Source organism: Hippichthys cyanospilos, chromosome 2 (genome assembly GCF_059441005.1).
Source record: "Hippichthys cyanospilos isolate Australia breed blue-spotted pipefish chromosome 2, RoL_Hcya_1.0, whole genome shotgun sequence".
Lineage (NCBI taxonomy): Eukaryota > Metazoa > Chordata > Actinopteri > Syngnathiformes > Syngnathidae > Hippichthys > Hippichthys cyanospilos.
Window position 1 is genome coordinate 1,909,667 of NC_142370.1, and position 12,834 is coordinate 1,922,500.

Here is a 12,834-nt window from a genome sequence, read left to right on the forward strand (position 1 = left end):
ATCAATCAATCAAATTTTATTTATATAGCCCTAAATCACCGAAGTCTCAAAGGGCTTCACAGAATGAAAAGAGGTCGTACAAAGACATCTTTTCAGTATAGGGTACACAACAGCATCCCCTGTCAAAGCTCCCAGAAGGGGAAGGAAAAACTCAAAAACCCCAAATTAGGGGAAAATCAGAAACCTCCAGAAGGGACCACAGGTGGGAGGAGCCCCCTTCCAGGCCCACAGGTTGAAGTGGATGCTGCATGTACCAGACACAGAAACAACATAAATTACAGAAAACATAATGTGCTATATAGTGCAGTGATGTCTTGACAGCAGGCAAGGCCATTGGGCAGGAACCATCCCACATTCCAGCCAGGTGGACTGCAGACGGCCGAACTCCTAACCCATGATGGTCGACCAACGCAGGACCCAATGGAGGCGGTCAAGTCAACCCTCACCATCTAGCTAGCCCCCTCCCCCAGCCGTAAGAGGGGGGCAGGAAAAAAGAAAAAGGAAGAAGGCTACAGACAGGCTAAATTAACTAAATGCTTTTGAATATAAATGTGTTTTTAGTCGGGATTTAAAGATTTCTACTGAGGTGGCTGCGCGAACTTCCATAGGTAGGGCATTCCATAGTACTGGCGCGCGAATGGAAAATGCCCTTGATCCCGCAGACTTCTTTTTAGCCCGTGGGGTCGATAGCAAACCGGCATTTTGCGATCGAAGTTGTCGGGGCGGAACATAAGGTGATACTAAGTCGACGAGATAGGAAGGAGCTAAACCGTGTAAAATTTTATAAGTAATTAACAACACCTTAAAATCACATCTCACGTGTATTGGAAGCCAATGCAGGTCAGCTAGAATCGGAGTAATATGATCAAACTTTCTCGTCCTTGTCAATAGTCTCGCTGCTGCATTCTGTACACACTGCAGGCTTTTAATGTAGGACATGGGAAGTCCAGAAAACAAAATGTTGCAATAGTCTAGGCGCGACGTAACAAATGCATGAATTAATGTTTCTGCATCGCTAAGAGAAAGAATAGGGCGAATTTGAGCTGTATTGCGGAGGTGAAAAAACGCCGTTCTTGTCATGTTATTAATATGTGTTCGAAAGGAGAGAGTGGAGTCAAATATCACGCCGAGATTTTTTGCAGAACTACTTTGGGAAATAATACAGTTTTCTAGGTTCAGCGTGGTATTCTTAAGCAAGTGCTGATGATGAGCAGGGCCAATAACTAACATCTCAGTTTTATTTGGGTTGAGAAGCAGAAAATTGGAAGACATCCATTGTTTAATCTCGGCAAGGCAAGCCTCCAGTTTACTGCACTTGCACGGATCCGTTATTTCTAGGGGCATATAGAGTTGGGTATCATCAGCATAGCAATGAAAACTAATAGCATGTTTGCGTATAATATCGCCGAGAGGAATCATGTAGATGTTGAACAGTAAGGGACCAAGTACTGACCCCTGCGGGACACCACATGAGACGGAGAAAGACTCAGAGATCGCATCACCATAAGAAACACTATGCGTCCTTCCCAGGATGTAAGATCTGAACCAAGAAAGTGCTGATCCCGAGATACCAACACATGATCGAAGACGTTCTATAAGAATATGATGATCAATAGTGTCAAATGCGGCACTAAGATCAAGGAGTAATAGTACTGATGAGACGTTGGAATCCAAGGCTAATAGAAGATCATTCGTCACTTTTACTAGGGCTGTCTCAGTTGAGTGGTTGGCCCTAAAACCTGACTGAAGGAGTTCAAATCTATTGTTGTCTATCATAAAATCGCTAAGCTGTCGTGCTACAACTTTCTCAAGAATTTTGGCGATAAACGGAAGGTGTGACACTGGCCTATAGTTAGCGAGATCTTCAGAATCTAGGTGAGGTTTCTTAAGTAATGGTTGAATGACAGCCATCTTAAAAGTCTCAGGTACAATGCCAGAGGAGAGTGACAGGTTGATAATATTCAAGACAGATGACCCTAAGACCGGGAATAAATCTTTGACGAGTTTGCCTGGAAGCGGGTCGAGCATGCAGGACGTCGGCTTTGCTGCATTAACTAGTTGTGTAAGACACTCCAGGGATACTAAATCAAACTGGGACAGGGTAGCCAGACTTTCATGAACCTGATTGTCCGAACTAGCATCAACACTCATAGTCGAGGTGGTGAGCGGCGCTGCCTTTTTTATTTCTTCCCTTATTAGCTGAATCCGCTGAGTAAAGAATTGCATGAAATCGTGTGCTGAATGGAGGGAATTATGATTAATCTGCTGCTGCTGTGTTAGCTGCGCTACAGTCTCAAATAAATACTTTGGGTTGTTTTTATTAAGACTAATCATTTTGGAAAAGTGATTGGTTTTTGCTAACCTAAGAGCCTCTTTGTATTTCAGCAAGCTATCGCACCAGGCCTGACGGAAAACCTCGAGTTTAGTTGTTCGCCATTTACGCTCAAGTTGTCTACTTAACAATTTACACATACGCGTTTCCTCCGTAAACCACAGAGTGTGCCGCTTCGGACGAGTTTTAAGTTTCAGCGGCGCAATAGAGTTAAGGGACTTTAAAAGAACCGAATTAAAATCATTCGCGAGCTTATCGACTGAGCCAGTGAAAGACGGAAAGGCAGCTGTTGCGGAAGGTAGTAATTCATAATTATTAAGTCAGCCATAAGTTCAGGGAATTCATCTAAGAATCCAGAGTATGGGCCAGGAGGACGGTAAATAACTACCACACAGAATGGTGGTGAGGAGCTCGATCGCATAACGAGAGCCTCAAATGTCTTGAAAGTGTGGCTCGTGCTCGTGCTAAGCCTAAAATCAGATTCTGAAATTAGGACGACACCCCCCCCTTTTTTACAAGGACGGGCCACATGTGAGCCCACAAAGTTTGCGGGTGAGGCCTCATTTAATGGTAGGAATTAATTTGGTTTTAGCCAGGTTTCGCAGAGACCAAGCACGTTAAGATTTTGATCTGTAATAAGATCGTTTACAAGAAGGGCTTTTGAAGGGAGTGACCTAATATTTATAAAGCCCAATTTAAACTGGGACATTTTTCCCAGACTATTCTGAGTCCTCGTGTTGGTAGTACTAATACCAACAAGATTTTTATGGTTGGGGCTTGCTCTGTATTTTGAGTAATTAAAACCTCTTCGCAATGTTAGTAAAGTAGGAATTCGATTGTTGACGACTACAGCGCGCGTATTGATGCTAATATTCCGCCTAGGCACTTTATCACTAGTCTTACTGATTAGAGAGGCAGGGCTCTTTTCCTTAATCCACACCACCTCAGCAGAAGTCTTATCATTAGGGCATTCAGCATTAGGTATTGAAACAGTGTGTGGATTGCAGTGACCTAGACTAAGTATGCTATGTGTGTTGTAACAGTCCAGCCTAGTGCCGGTTAACTCTAGCCTTAACGACTCCACACCCGTTCTAGCAGGCTCGCTACTCGCCTGCGACCCGACATGCTCTAATGTGGGAAGTCATGGAAGGCTCAAACAGTAATCTATGTTTCTAGAAAGAGTAATGGCGCCTTTCCAGTTAGGGTGAAGGCCATCCATTCTCAGCAGGTCGGGCCGGCCCCAGAAGGAGGGCCAATTATCTACAAACTGGAAACCCTACTCTTTACAGAAACCAGCCATCCACCGGTTAAGCGAGAATAATCTGCTAAACCTCTCATCATTGCCTCTCGCAGGCAGAGGGCCAGAGACAATAACTCGATGCCGACTCATCTTTCTAGCGAGATTACAAGTCCTAGCTATGTTCTTCTTTGTAATCTCAGACTGCCTCATTCTAGTATCGTTGGAGCCGACGTGTATCACTATGTCCGAGTAGCTAGTGTTGTTTGCACTAGACTGGTGTCTAGCCCTCTTGCGCGTCAGCTCCCTAAGGTTAGCTTCAATGTCGGGTGCTCTGGCCCCAGGGATACACATTACAGTGGCTGGCTTTTTAAGCTTGATGTTACGGGTGATGGAGTCCCCTATAACTAAAGTGCGGGAGCCAGTAGACTGAGGAGGAGTTTGCCTAGCGAGGGGGCTAAAACGATTATGCGTCCGAACAGGCTCACAGCGGCTAGCAGGCTTCTTAGGGCTAATGCTAGCCGGACTAGCGGGTAGGCTACGACCCGCACTAGCCGACGCTAGCGGCATTGCGGGAGGGCTACGGCCCGCATTGTCATTATCAGATGTGTCCGTCTGATCTACGATTATCAGACTACTCTGCTCTAGCTGACGGACACGGCCCTCTAGGAGAGAAAGCCTCTCCAAAAGAATAACGCAGGTGTCGCAAGTGACAGATGAGGTGGAGGTGCACGGAGCGATGCTTACCTTAGTACAGCCGAGCGACATACTTACGCTAGCAGAGCTGCACGAGGACGAACGGAGCTAGGGGCTGTTCAGAGAAACGGCGAATCACCAGCTATCGAAGAATGGAAGCAGTCCTCAAAAATGAAGAAAAAAGAAGAAAAAACAACGACGAACACAAGTCCGACGGGTGGTGGTAAAAATAGAAAAATAGAAAAAGAAAAAATTTCGTTCGTCTCTCCAGCTAAGGCTAAAACAGCGACAGCAGCAAAACACTCCCCCGGAACCGGAAAAATAAAATCAAATGTCACTCCAGCTTTGCTGGCTTCATCACCTTGTTAAGCAATTATAGACACAAAACTCATTTGGACAAATTTTGAAATAATTACATTTTTATAAATATATTCACTCATCTCATGCCAGAGACAAATTTTCACTTTTTTTTTTTTTTAAGTGTCCAGACATTCAATCCCAGATACTTTAGTATGAAATCGATACTTAAGTACATTAATTTCCAGATTGCCCGTATGGCGAGCAATCCAGACCTATGTTAAATAGCTAAGGCGTTTTCAAGAGACACAGGTGCAGAAATTTCACCAGATTTGTGGAAGAGGCTTCGGTTGGGATACAAACTTGCTCAACAAACGCCAGGCTTCAACTGATACAGTTTAAAGTTGTACATCGTCTGCATTATTCTAAAACCAGATTCAAATACTTTTCCCCTTAATCTCACCAATTTGTGATAAATGTAAACGGTATGAAGGTACATTAGGGTATTTGTTTTTTTTCTGTCCCTCGTTCAAAGTGTTTTGGTCTGAGATTTTTCAACTATACAGTGCCATTTACAAGCAAGCTATAACACCTGATGTCCCAATCGTGATACTTGGCTGTTCAGTTCATACTTCGTCATGTTCATATTCGGTTCAGCAAGCCTTAATGTTCGGTATGATTGTTATCAAGAGGGTCATTTTGAGAGAATGGAAATTTGCCACGCCTCCTAATTTTTATAAATGGTTAAATGATATGACAGCATGTTTATATCTTGAAGAGATTCTGTATAGTATACATGATTCTCACAGTAAATTTACAGAAATATGGGGACCTTTTATCAACCACCTCAGGCAGAGCGGAACTCAACCTGCAACAACATGGTACTAATCTGTGGACTCTGTCTCAATGTGGACTTTTTTTTTTTTCTTTTGTTGTTTTTATGGAGCTTGCGTACTAAGTGCATCAAACTTTATATATTATCTGTATAATTGAAAACTTGGAAAAAAAATAGCTAATGCGTTCAGAACCACTGGTAAAAACATCAAAATTGCACATTCGTATTACGAATTGGTACCAAAATAGTATAGTAAGTGCTACATATGTATAATATACATGTATACAATCAGAAAAAAACATAAATAAAAAATATAGAAAGGATTTATTTACCAAGGAGTGCCACTTGTTATGCCCATATTTCTTAATAAGGGTTATTTGCAGCATCGTTTTCATATAAATCATCTTCTTACTTCTCTCTTTAACATCACTAGCAATCTTGGGACCGATGGCTAACCCATTCAAGTTCGAATTAAACAGGAAAATGCACTATAATTACGGTTTTGTAACTGCTCACAATAGAACAAAGCTTTACCATTCCACCATTTTGAAACGAGTGAGGCCGACCAATAGCAGACCAGCATTGTAGTGACGCGTTGCATGAATGCATTGACAGCAACAGAAAAAAAGTGTAATTACCTAAAAATGCCTGCAGATGGAGACATAACAACACAAATACAGCCAAAACCCTAGGGTCATGACAGTTGTTTTTGTCACAAACCCGTGAAAATGCCATAAAGGGGATGAAAAAACTCAGTATTCCATGAAAATGCCATAAAGAGGGGATGAAAAAACTCAGTATTCCACATTGCAACATGAAGAAAACGTAAGCCAGGGAAGCTGTAACACGGGGGTCCTCTGTACTTAAGGATGACATCGATATTTTAGCATCTGGGATTGAACCTCTGGACTCTTAAAAAAAAAAAAAACTTGAAAATATGTCCTTGGCATTGAATGAGTTAAACTGGTTGAGTTGTGCTTTATTGAAGATTCACAAATACTTTCACAAATTAATATAAAATAACATGACAGTAACACAAATATTAATGTTTTTTTTAATAATATCCAAATGATTTCACAGACCCCCTGCAGTGAGGCCACGGTCCTCACTTTGAGAACCACTGCTGTAAAGATTTTTTTACGGAATTTCCCAGTCCCTCGACGATCATGTGATCTGATGTATCCACTCCTTACACAGTATTTTGAAGCAACCAACCATGTTGATAAGAAACTACAGCCGCCGTTCCACCCAGCTTGGAAACCGTTTTTAGCCCATGATAATCGCGCTGAAATCGACCGCGGTCGAGGAGAAAGCTAAAATCATAATTGTAACCAATGACCCTTTTTTGTGACCTTTGTTTAGGCTCAAGTGAGTGTGACGTCACGGTGACGCCTGGCCATCTGACCCTGAAAAGCAGCGGTCTCTCTCTCTCTCTCGCTCCTTCCCAGGGTTCAATGAGCGCGGCGTGGCCCCACCCCGTCTCAATGTAGCCTCCTGATGTCGGAAAAGAGAGCGACAGAAAAGAGGGGAGCAATAAGAAGGCAGATAAAAGAAGAAACACCAAGAAAATCAGCGATTCCCTTCCTCACGACGACGGCGGCGGACGAGGAGGGCGGCCTCGGCGGAGCGAATGTACTGCTAACGCTAGCTAGCTTGGCTGCTAAGGTTTTTTTCTTTTCTTTCTAGTGAATATAACTGCACAGTGTGCTGGTTTGCAGCTTTGTTATCCAGTCGAGCTCGGAATTACGCAGGAGGAATATGCATGTATATCGAGTAGCGTGCGTGTGCGTCCAGGCCTCATGTAGGTTCCCATGCCTGAGCCCAGTGTGACAGCTAGCCAGCTGCTTTTCACCCCAACAACAAACCTGGAGACATTTTGACGCTCCCCCCGTGAACCTCTACGTACCCTGCTACGCCTCTCTTTTGCGCTTTAACTGGGACTGTGGGGTTTTTCACCCGCCTTATTCGGACGTCAAGCGACCAGAAGTAAAAAGTGTGACGGTGCGGAATCGTGTGTGATGTGAGGGGCTGATAAGCGCAGCCAGCCAGGGATACGCGCACGCTCACTTTCCCCGGAGGAGGGCCCCCTTCATTTTATTGACAAAAACGCATCAAGCCGAATAAGGAGGAGAAATCGCGGAGCTGGCTTCGGAACCGACCCAGAAGGCTCTTGTTCGGCGAGGTGCGGGCAAGCAAGTGGCCCGGAAGCAAGGAAAATATAGTTGGGTGTTCTTCGCTTCGCTTACTTCCTACTGCCGTGCCAACCCCCGGAATAACAAGAACAGCGCGGAACAGAAGCAATTGGAGCGGCTATTTTTTTTTTTTTTAAATGCGTGTTTGGAAAGAAGGCTTGGGACCGAGCCGCTCCAGCATGCGGGTGAGCGACACACTCGCGCCGATTTGCGCTCGCTTTGGCGGGCAGCAGTGAGAGGCAAGACCCGGGCCTTGGCTCTTTGCACACAGGGCGGTCTCCGCTTCTTAGACTGTGCCGTCTTTTTTTTTTTTTTTCTCCAAGGCATCTTTCTCATTTGTGAAAACATAATTGCCGTGCAACATAAGGCAGGAAAAGACCACTAAAAAAATCAAGAGAATCGGCCTTGTCGGTGGCCTTAGCAGACCAATTGCTTCCATTTCTTGGACAATATCCCAAAAAGGACATTAATCATTTCCAATAGTCTTGACTCGATTGGAGAGGCTTCTACCACTCAACTTTTTTTTTTCCAAGCAGTATTGGACAAGGACATTTGTCTGTATTTGTGGCTCTGCTGTCTAACTCTCGGGTCAAAGGGGTTTGGACTGTCCCCGTTACACAATTTTAATTTAATAACTACACTTTCGTATACTTCACTTTTTCCCTTTTGTTCAACACTTCGTTCCCCTCTTTGCTTTTCCCTGTGGGAAGATGGGTTGTTTGGGCAACAGTAAGACTGAAGACCAGAGAAATGAGGAGAAGGCCCAGAGAGAAGCAAACAAGAAGATTGAGAAGCAGCTCCAAAAAGACAAACAAATCTACAGAGCAACACACAGACTATTGCTTTTGGGTAATTGCTTTCATTTCTTAGAAACAAACAAATGCATTGCAAAAACCAAAACCAAGGCTGTCAAGCTATTATCCTGAGGGTGATGTGAAACAACATGACAATGACAGTCATTTTGGTTGTAGAAGCAAACATTATTGCTTTGCTCATATGCTAGCATAGGGGTTTTCCAACTTTCAGGGTCAGGAACCCCGTTTTCAGAAAGCAATTTTTTGCCCCCCACCCCCCTTTGGGAATAAGTGCCCTTTTATTCAGCAACACATTAAATTTGACAACGTAGGTCTGCACAATTATGTCAAAAATAATCACGATTATTTTGGTCAATACTGAAATCACAATTATGAATCACGATATTCATCATGTTTGGTCAAACGTCATTTATTGCCCTTTTTTTAAGCAAGCAGGATATAAACAAGGATTCAAGTCTTGATTCTTGCAAATAATACTAAGAATAACCTTAAACAATAATGAAAACATTCACCTAAGACATGGCAAAAACTTGGCATATAGGGCACCACAACTTGCTTACTTGCTGAGTGCAAAGCAATGAAAATAAAACCTACGCACGTGTTTTGTAGTCTTTCTTGTGTTGTAGTCTGCCCGTCAACATTTCCTTCTGTCTTTTAGGAGCTGGTGAGTCTGGAAAGAGCACAATTGTGAAACAGATGCGGATCCTCCATGTCAACGGCTTCAATGCAGAGTGAGTAAAACACAAGTGTAAAGGGGCAGAGTTCATTTTAATACCATATAGAAGAACATCCTGGTTTTTCCTGGAGCCCAAACAATATTGGTATATTGATTACAATACTATGCACCCAAGTCTGTGTCGCTCTGGAGAACAGGTGTCAAACACAAAGCCAGGCGGGGTGCCAGATCTGTGGTCCACGAAATCCTGATTTGACTTCAAAGTTTCTGGCACATATACCAAACTTGCAAATTGTCTTCGACTTTGAAAAATGAGTTTGGCACCCCTGCCCTGTATGATCTGCTAGTACAGACTCTTGAGACAATACAGACTCGTCAGCCAATACAGAATATACAGGCGGACACTTTTTCAAGCATACAATGGCCTGCAACCAATTTGCATTTCCTCTGATTGGCTATTGGCCAGGAAATGCAAGACAGATTTTTTTTTTTTAATTCCTCAAAGGCGTTTTTTATTATATTCAAATTCAGCTATACTTTTTAGTTTTTACTTGTCATGTATGTGAAAGATGAAATTCCATAGTTGTCGAGCAGGCAGTTATAAATGAGAACTGTCACTCATTTCATGTAAAGCATGATAATCCCATCCAGTGGACATGATTGGTAACTGCACTCTTAGCCACTGCATTCCCTCATAATAAAAAAGGCTTTGTTGGCTGTGTTACGTTTCAATCGTAGAATAACTGTAGAACCATGACAGAACCAGACATGCTGTTAACTTTAAGTGTTAGTACAAAAACAAAAAGGCAAAGAAATAGTGTGAGTGTAAACAAATGGAGTGCGATGCTTGCATGTTAACGCGCCGGTGTTGATAACTGGCGGCCAAAAGAAAAACGCTGCCTTGGGTTTTCTTTTTGCTCTGCCATTGAGTCGTTTGTACAATAGCCGCTTGTCCATGTGCTGCTCCTTCCATCTTTTGCCGCTTTGTACTTTCAAAACCTGTACCTGGGGCAAAGGAGCGCATGACTCGGCGTGTGATTCTGCAACAGCTGCTTAGCCAGCAGTGTGTGTGCAAGCATGTGCGTGTGTGTGTATGTGTAATAAATAAATTATACAGTGGTACCTCGGTACTCGACCGCCTCTATACTCGACCAAATCGGTGCTCGACCAAAAAATTCAAGTAGATAATGCATCGGACCTCGAACAGATTTTCGGTTCTCGACTAGCCGAGCCGACCCGAACGCGCTCCTCGGCCCTTCTCGGCCAGCGGGTAAGCGCCAGTTCAACTCAGACCGCCAGCGGAGTAAGACGTTTGTTCGAGTATTTCTTCCCGGATTTAAACTTTTTCGTGTTGCTCTAGCCCTTAATAATGGGTCCAAAGAAAGACAGTGATAAGGGGAAGGCAAAGAGGAAAACAATGAGGACCACTATTGAACCGAAGAAGGAAATTATAGCAAAATATGAACGTGGTGTACGAGTGTCCGACCTCGCGTCGCAGTTAGCTAGCGTCATCATGGAAGGAGTAACTCCCTCCCGTCCTCTCCACATCCATTCCTGTATGCCATCAACCACTCTCCAAAACGTAAGTAAATTATACAAAATGGTTTATAATGCTTTATTTATCTTTATCTTTATCTTTATCGTTATCATGTACTGCTTGTGCACATTTACTTGTGCACACATACTTTCCATTATTTCTTATGGGAAAATTGGTTTCGGTGTTCGAACAAATCGGTGCTCGACCACCACCTCAGAACGGATTATGGTCGAGTACCGAGGTACCACTGTATGTGTATATATATGTGTGTATATATATATGTATATATATATATATATATGTGTGTGTATATATATATGTGTGTGTGTGTATATATATATATATATATATATATATATATATATATATATATATACAGTCAGCCCCCGGCTTACGAGCACCCTGATTTGCGAACATTTCGCCTTACGAGCGTGGATCAGGGAGAATTTTGTCCTCCGCTTACGAGCAAACCTCTCGTCTTACGAGCATTCCAACAAACCAGCCATTGAGTATGTAGAAATGTTCTCGCCTAACTGCGTCAATATATTCAGCAGTTGCGTCATCTACAATCATTAACAGATACTTATGGCAGTAACGTGAACGCTATTGCTCTTACAACCTCACACTGACTGTCTCACTCACGGTGTCTAAATATATTACCATTTAAGTGTAGTGTTTGTACAGCTAAAGGGAAAAACAGCTGACATGAAATTAAATGTGCCGATTGCAGGACAAAGAATTGTCATTGGTTTAAATGTGTGTGTTTTTTTTTAATTAATTGTCAATACATTCCAACCGTTTAAAAAAAAAAGTGTGAATAATTATCAGTCAGTCAAGGAGACGCCAATATGCTATTGGTCGATTAAGGTCACCCGGTCTCACTCACGGAGATGCTATTGGCCGGCGTCACACGTCAATCACAGAAATGCCGATATGCTATTGGCCGAACGCCTTTATCTAGCTTGATGGGACAGGATGGAAGGAAGTAGACAAAATGAGTGAAAAACGGAATGTTTTGAAGACTTAGCAAACTTTATCTGTTAGACATAGCTTCTAAAATTACTAGCAGCGGTAAAGGAAGAAATAAGAGGATTATGTTTTAGTATCTCCGTGATTTGCACCATGACTGAAAGAGTTACTGTAACACTGTAAGACCAATAGCCTATGTGCGTTGCCGTATTGACTCAAGTGGTTAATCTCTGCACCCTGTTACGGGTGGTATTACAGTGCCATATAATGGTTGCTTGACAAAACTGCATGTCATGTTAGTCGGCGACCTCCCGACATGCTTTGGGACAGCGCCATTCTTGCAATTCTGTGAGTTGTAACCAACGGTGAACTGACGCTCGAACAAGCTTTAAATGTGGTGCCTAGTAAATACAACACACTCAACCTACCCTCCGCCTCCACCCAGCTCAATTCACGTCGGGAAAAACAGCTGACATGAAATTAAGTGTGCCGATTGCAGGACAAAAAAATCGTCACAGGTTTAAATGTGTTTTAATCAATAAGATGTCAATACATTCCAACCGTCTAAAAAAAAAGTGCGAATAATTATCAGTCAGTCAAGGAGACGCCAATATGCTATTGGTCGATTAAGGTCACCCGGTCTCACTCACGGAGATGCTATTGGCCGGCGTCACACGTCAATCACAGAAGTGCCGATATGCTATTGGCCGAACGCCTTTATCTAGCTTGATGGCACAGCTGGTTGGGATGGAAGGAAGTAGAGAAAACCCTGACTGAAAAAGTTACTTTGACACTGTAAGACCAATAGCATATCTGATTTACCGTATTGACTTCGAGCATTCATCTCTGCTCATCTCTGCTTATCTCAGCACAAGTCACGTCTTTCCAAAGGTAAAAGTCATTTTTCCTTCGTATTTGTTATTTAATGCAACTGTACAGTAGATTATGTCACTTAATATTAATATATGTATACAGCGTGATGATTTTACCTAAGGCTTCTGCGCGCGTTGCACGCATTCACGAATTAACATGGGTTTGGATTGCCCGCTATACGAGCAATTCAAGATACGAGCGTAGCCGCTGAACGGATTAAGTTCGTAACCCGGGGGCCCACTGTATATATAAAAATTAATCAGATTAATATGTATATATATATATATATATATATATATATATATATATATATGTATATATGTATGTATGTATATCCTCCTGACTACCAGGAACAAAAAGGTTGTCCGATCACAT

General features: G+C 42.8%; 1 protein-coding gene and 1 pseudogene across 5 annotated transcripts in view; one reads left to right on the plus strand and one right to left on the minus strand.

The window, feature by feature from the left end:
• On the minus strand, positions 1 to 6,852 carry LOC148426845 (uncharacterized; annotated as a pseudogene). The gene is made up of 2 exons (XR_015868582.1): positions 6,803 to 6,852; positions 1 to 4,407 (listed from the first exon to the last, which is right to left on the minus strand). The product of XR_015868582.1 is annotated as an uncharacterized LOC148426845 (transcript).
• Positions 6,642 to 12,834, plus strand: part of gnas (GNAS complex locus) — a 109,830-nt gene continuing 103,637 nt past the window's right edge. Inside the window, exons 1-3 of one of the 4 annotated variants that reach the window (XM_088440905.1) lie at positions 6,642 to 7,062; positions 8,300 to 8,438; positions 9,063 to 9,135. In XM_088440905.1, the coding sequence (XP_088297031.1) occupies positions 6,895 to 7,062; positions 8,300 to 8,438; positions 9,063 to 9,135 (380 nt within the window). In that variant the 5' untranslated portion in view covers positions 6,642 to 6,894. Of the gene's footprint in view, positions 7,775 to 8,299; positions 8,439 to 9,062; positions 9,136 to 12,834 lie in introns of all 4 variants that reach the window. The other 3 variants (XM_088440914.1, XM_088440925.1, XM_088440932.1) reach the window with 3 other exon arrangements.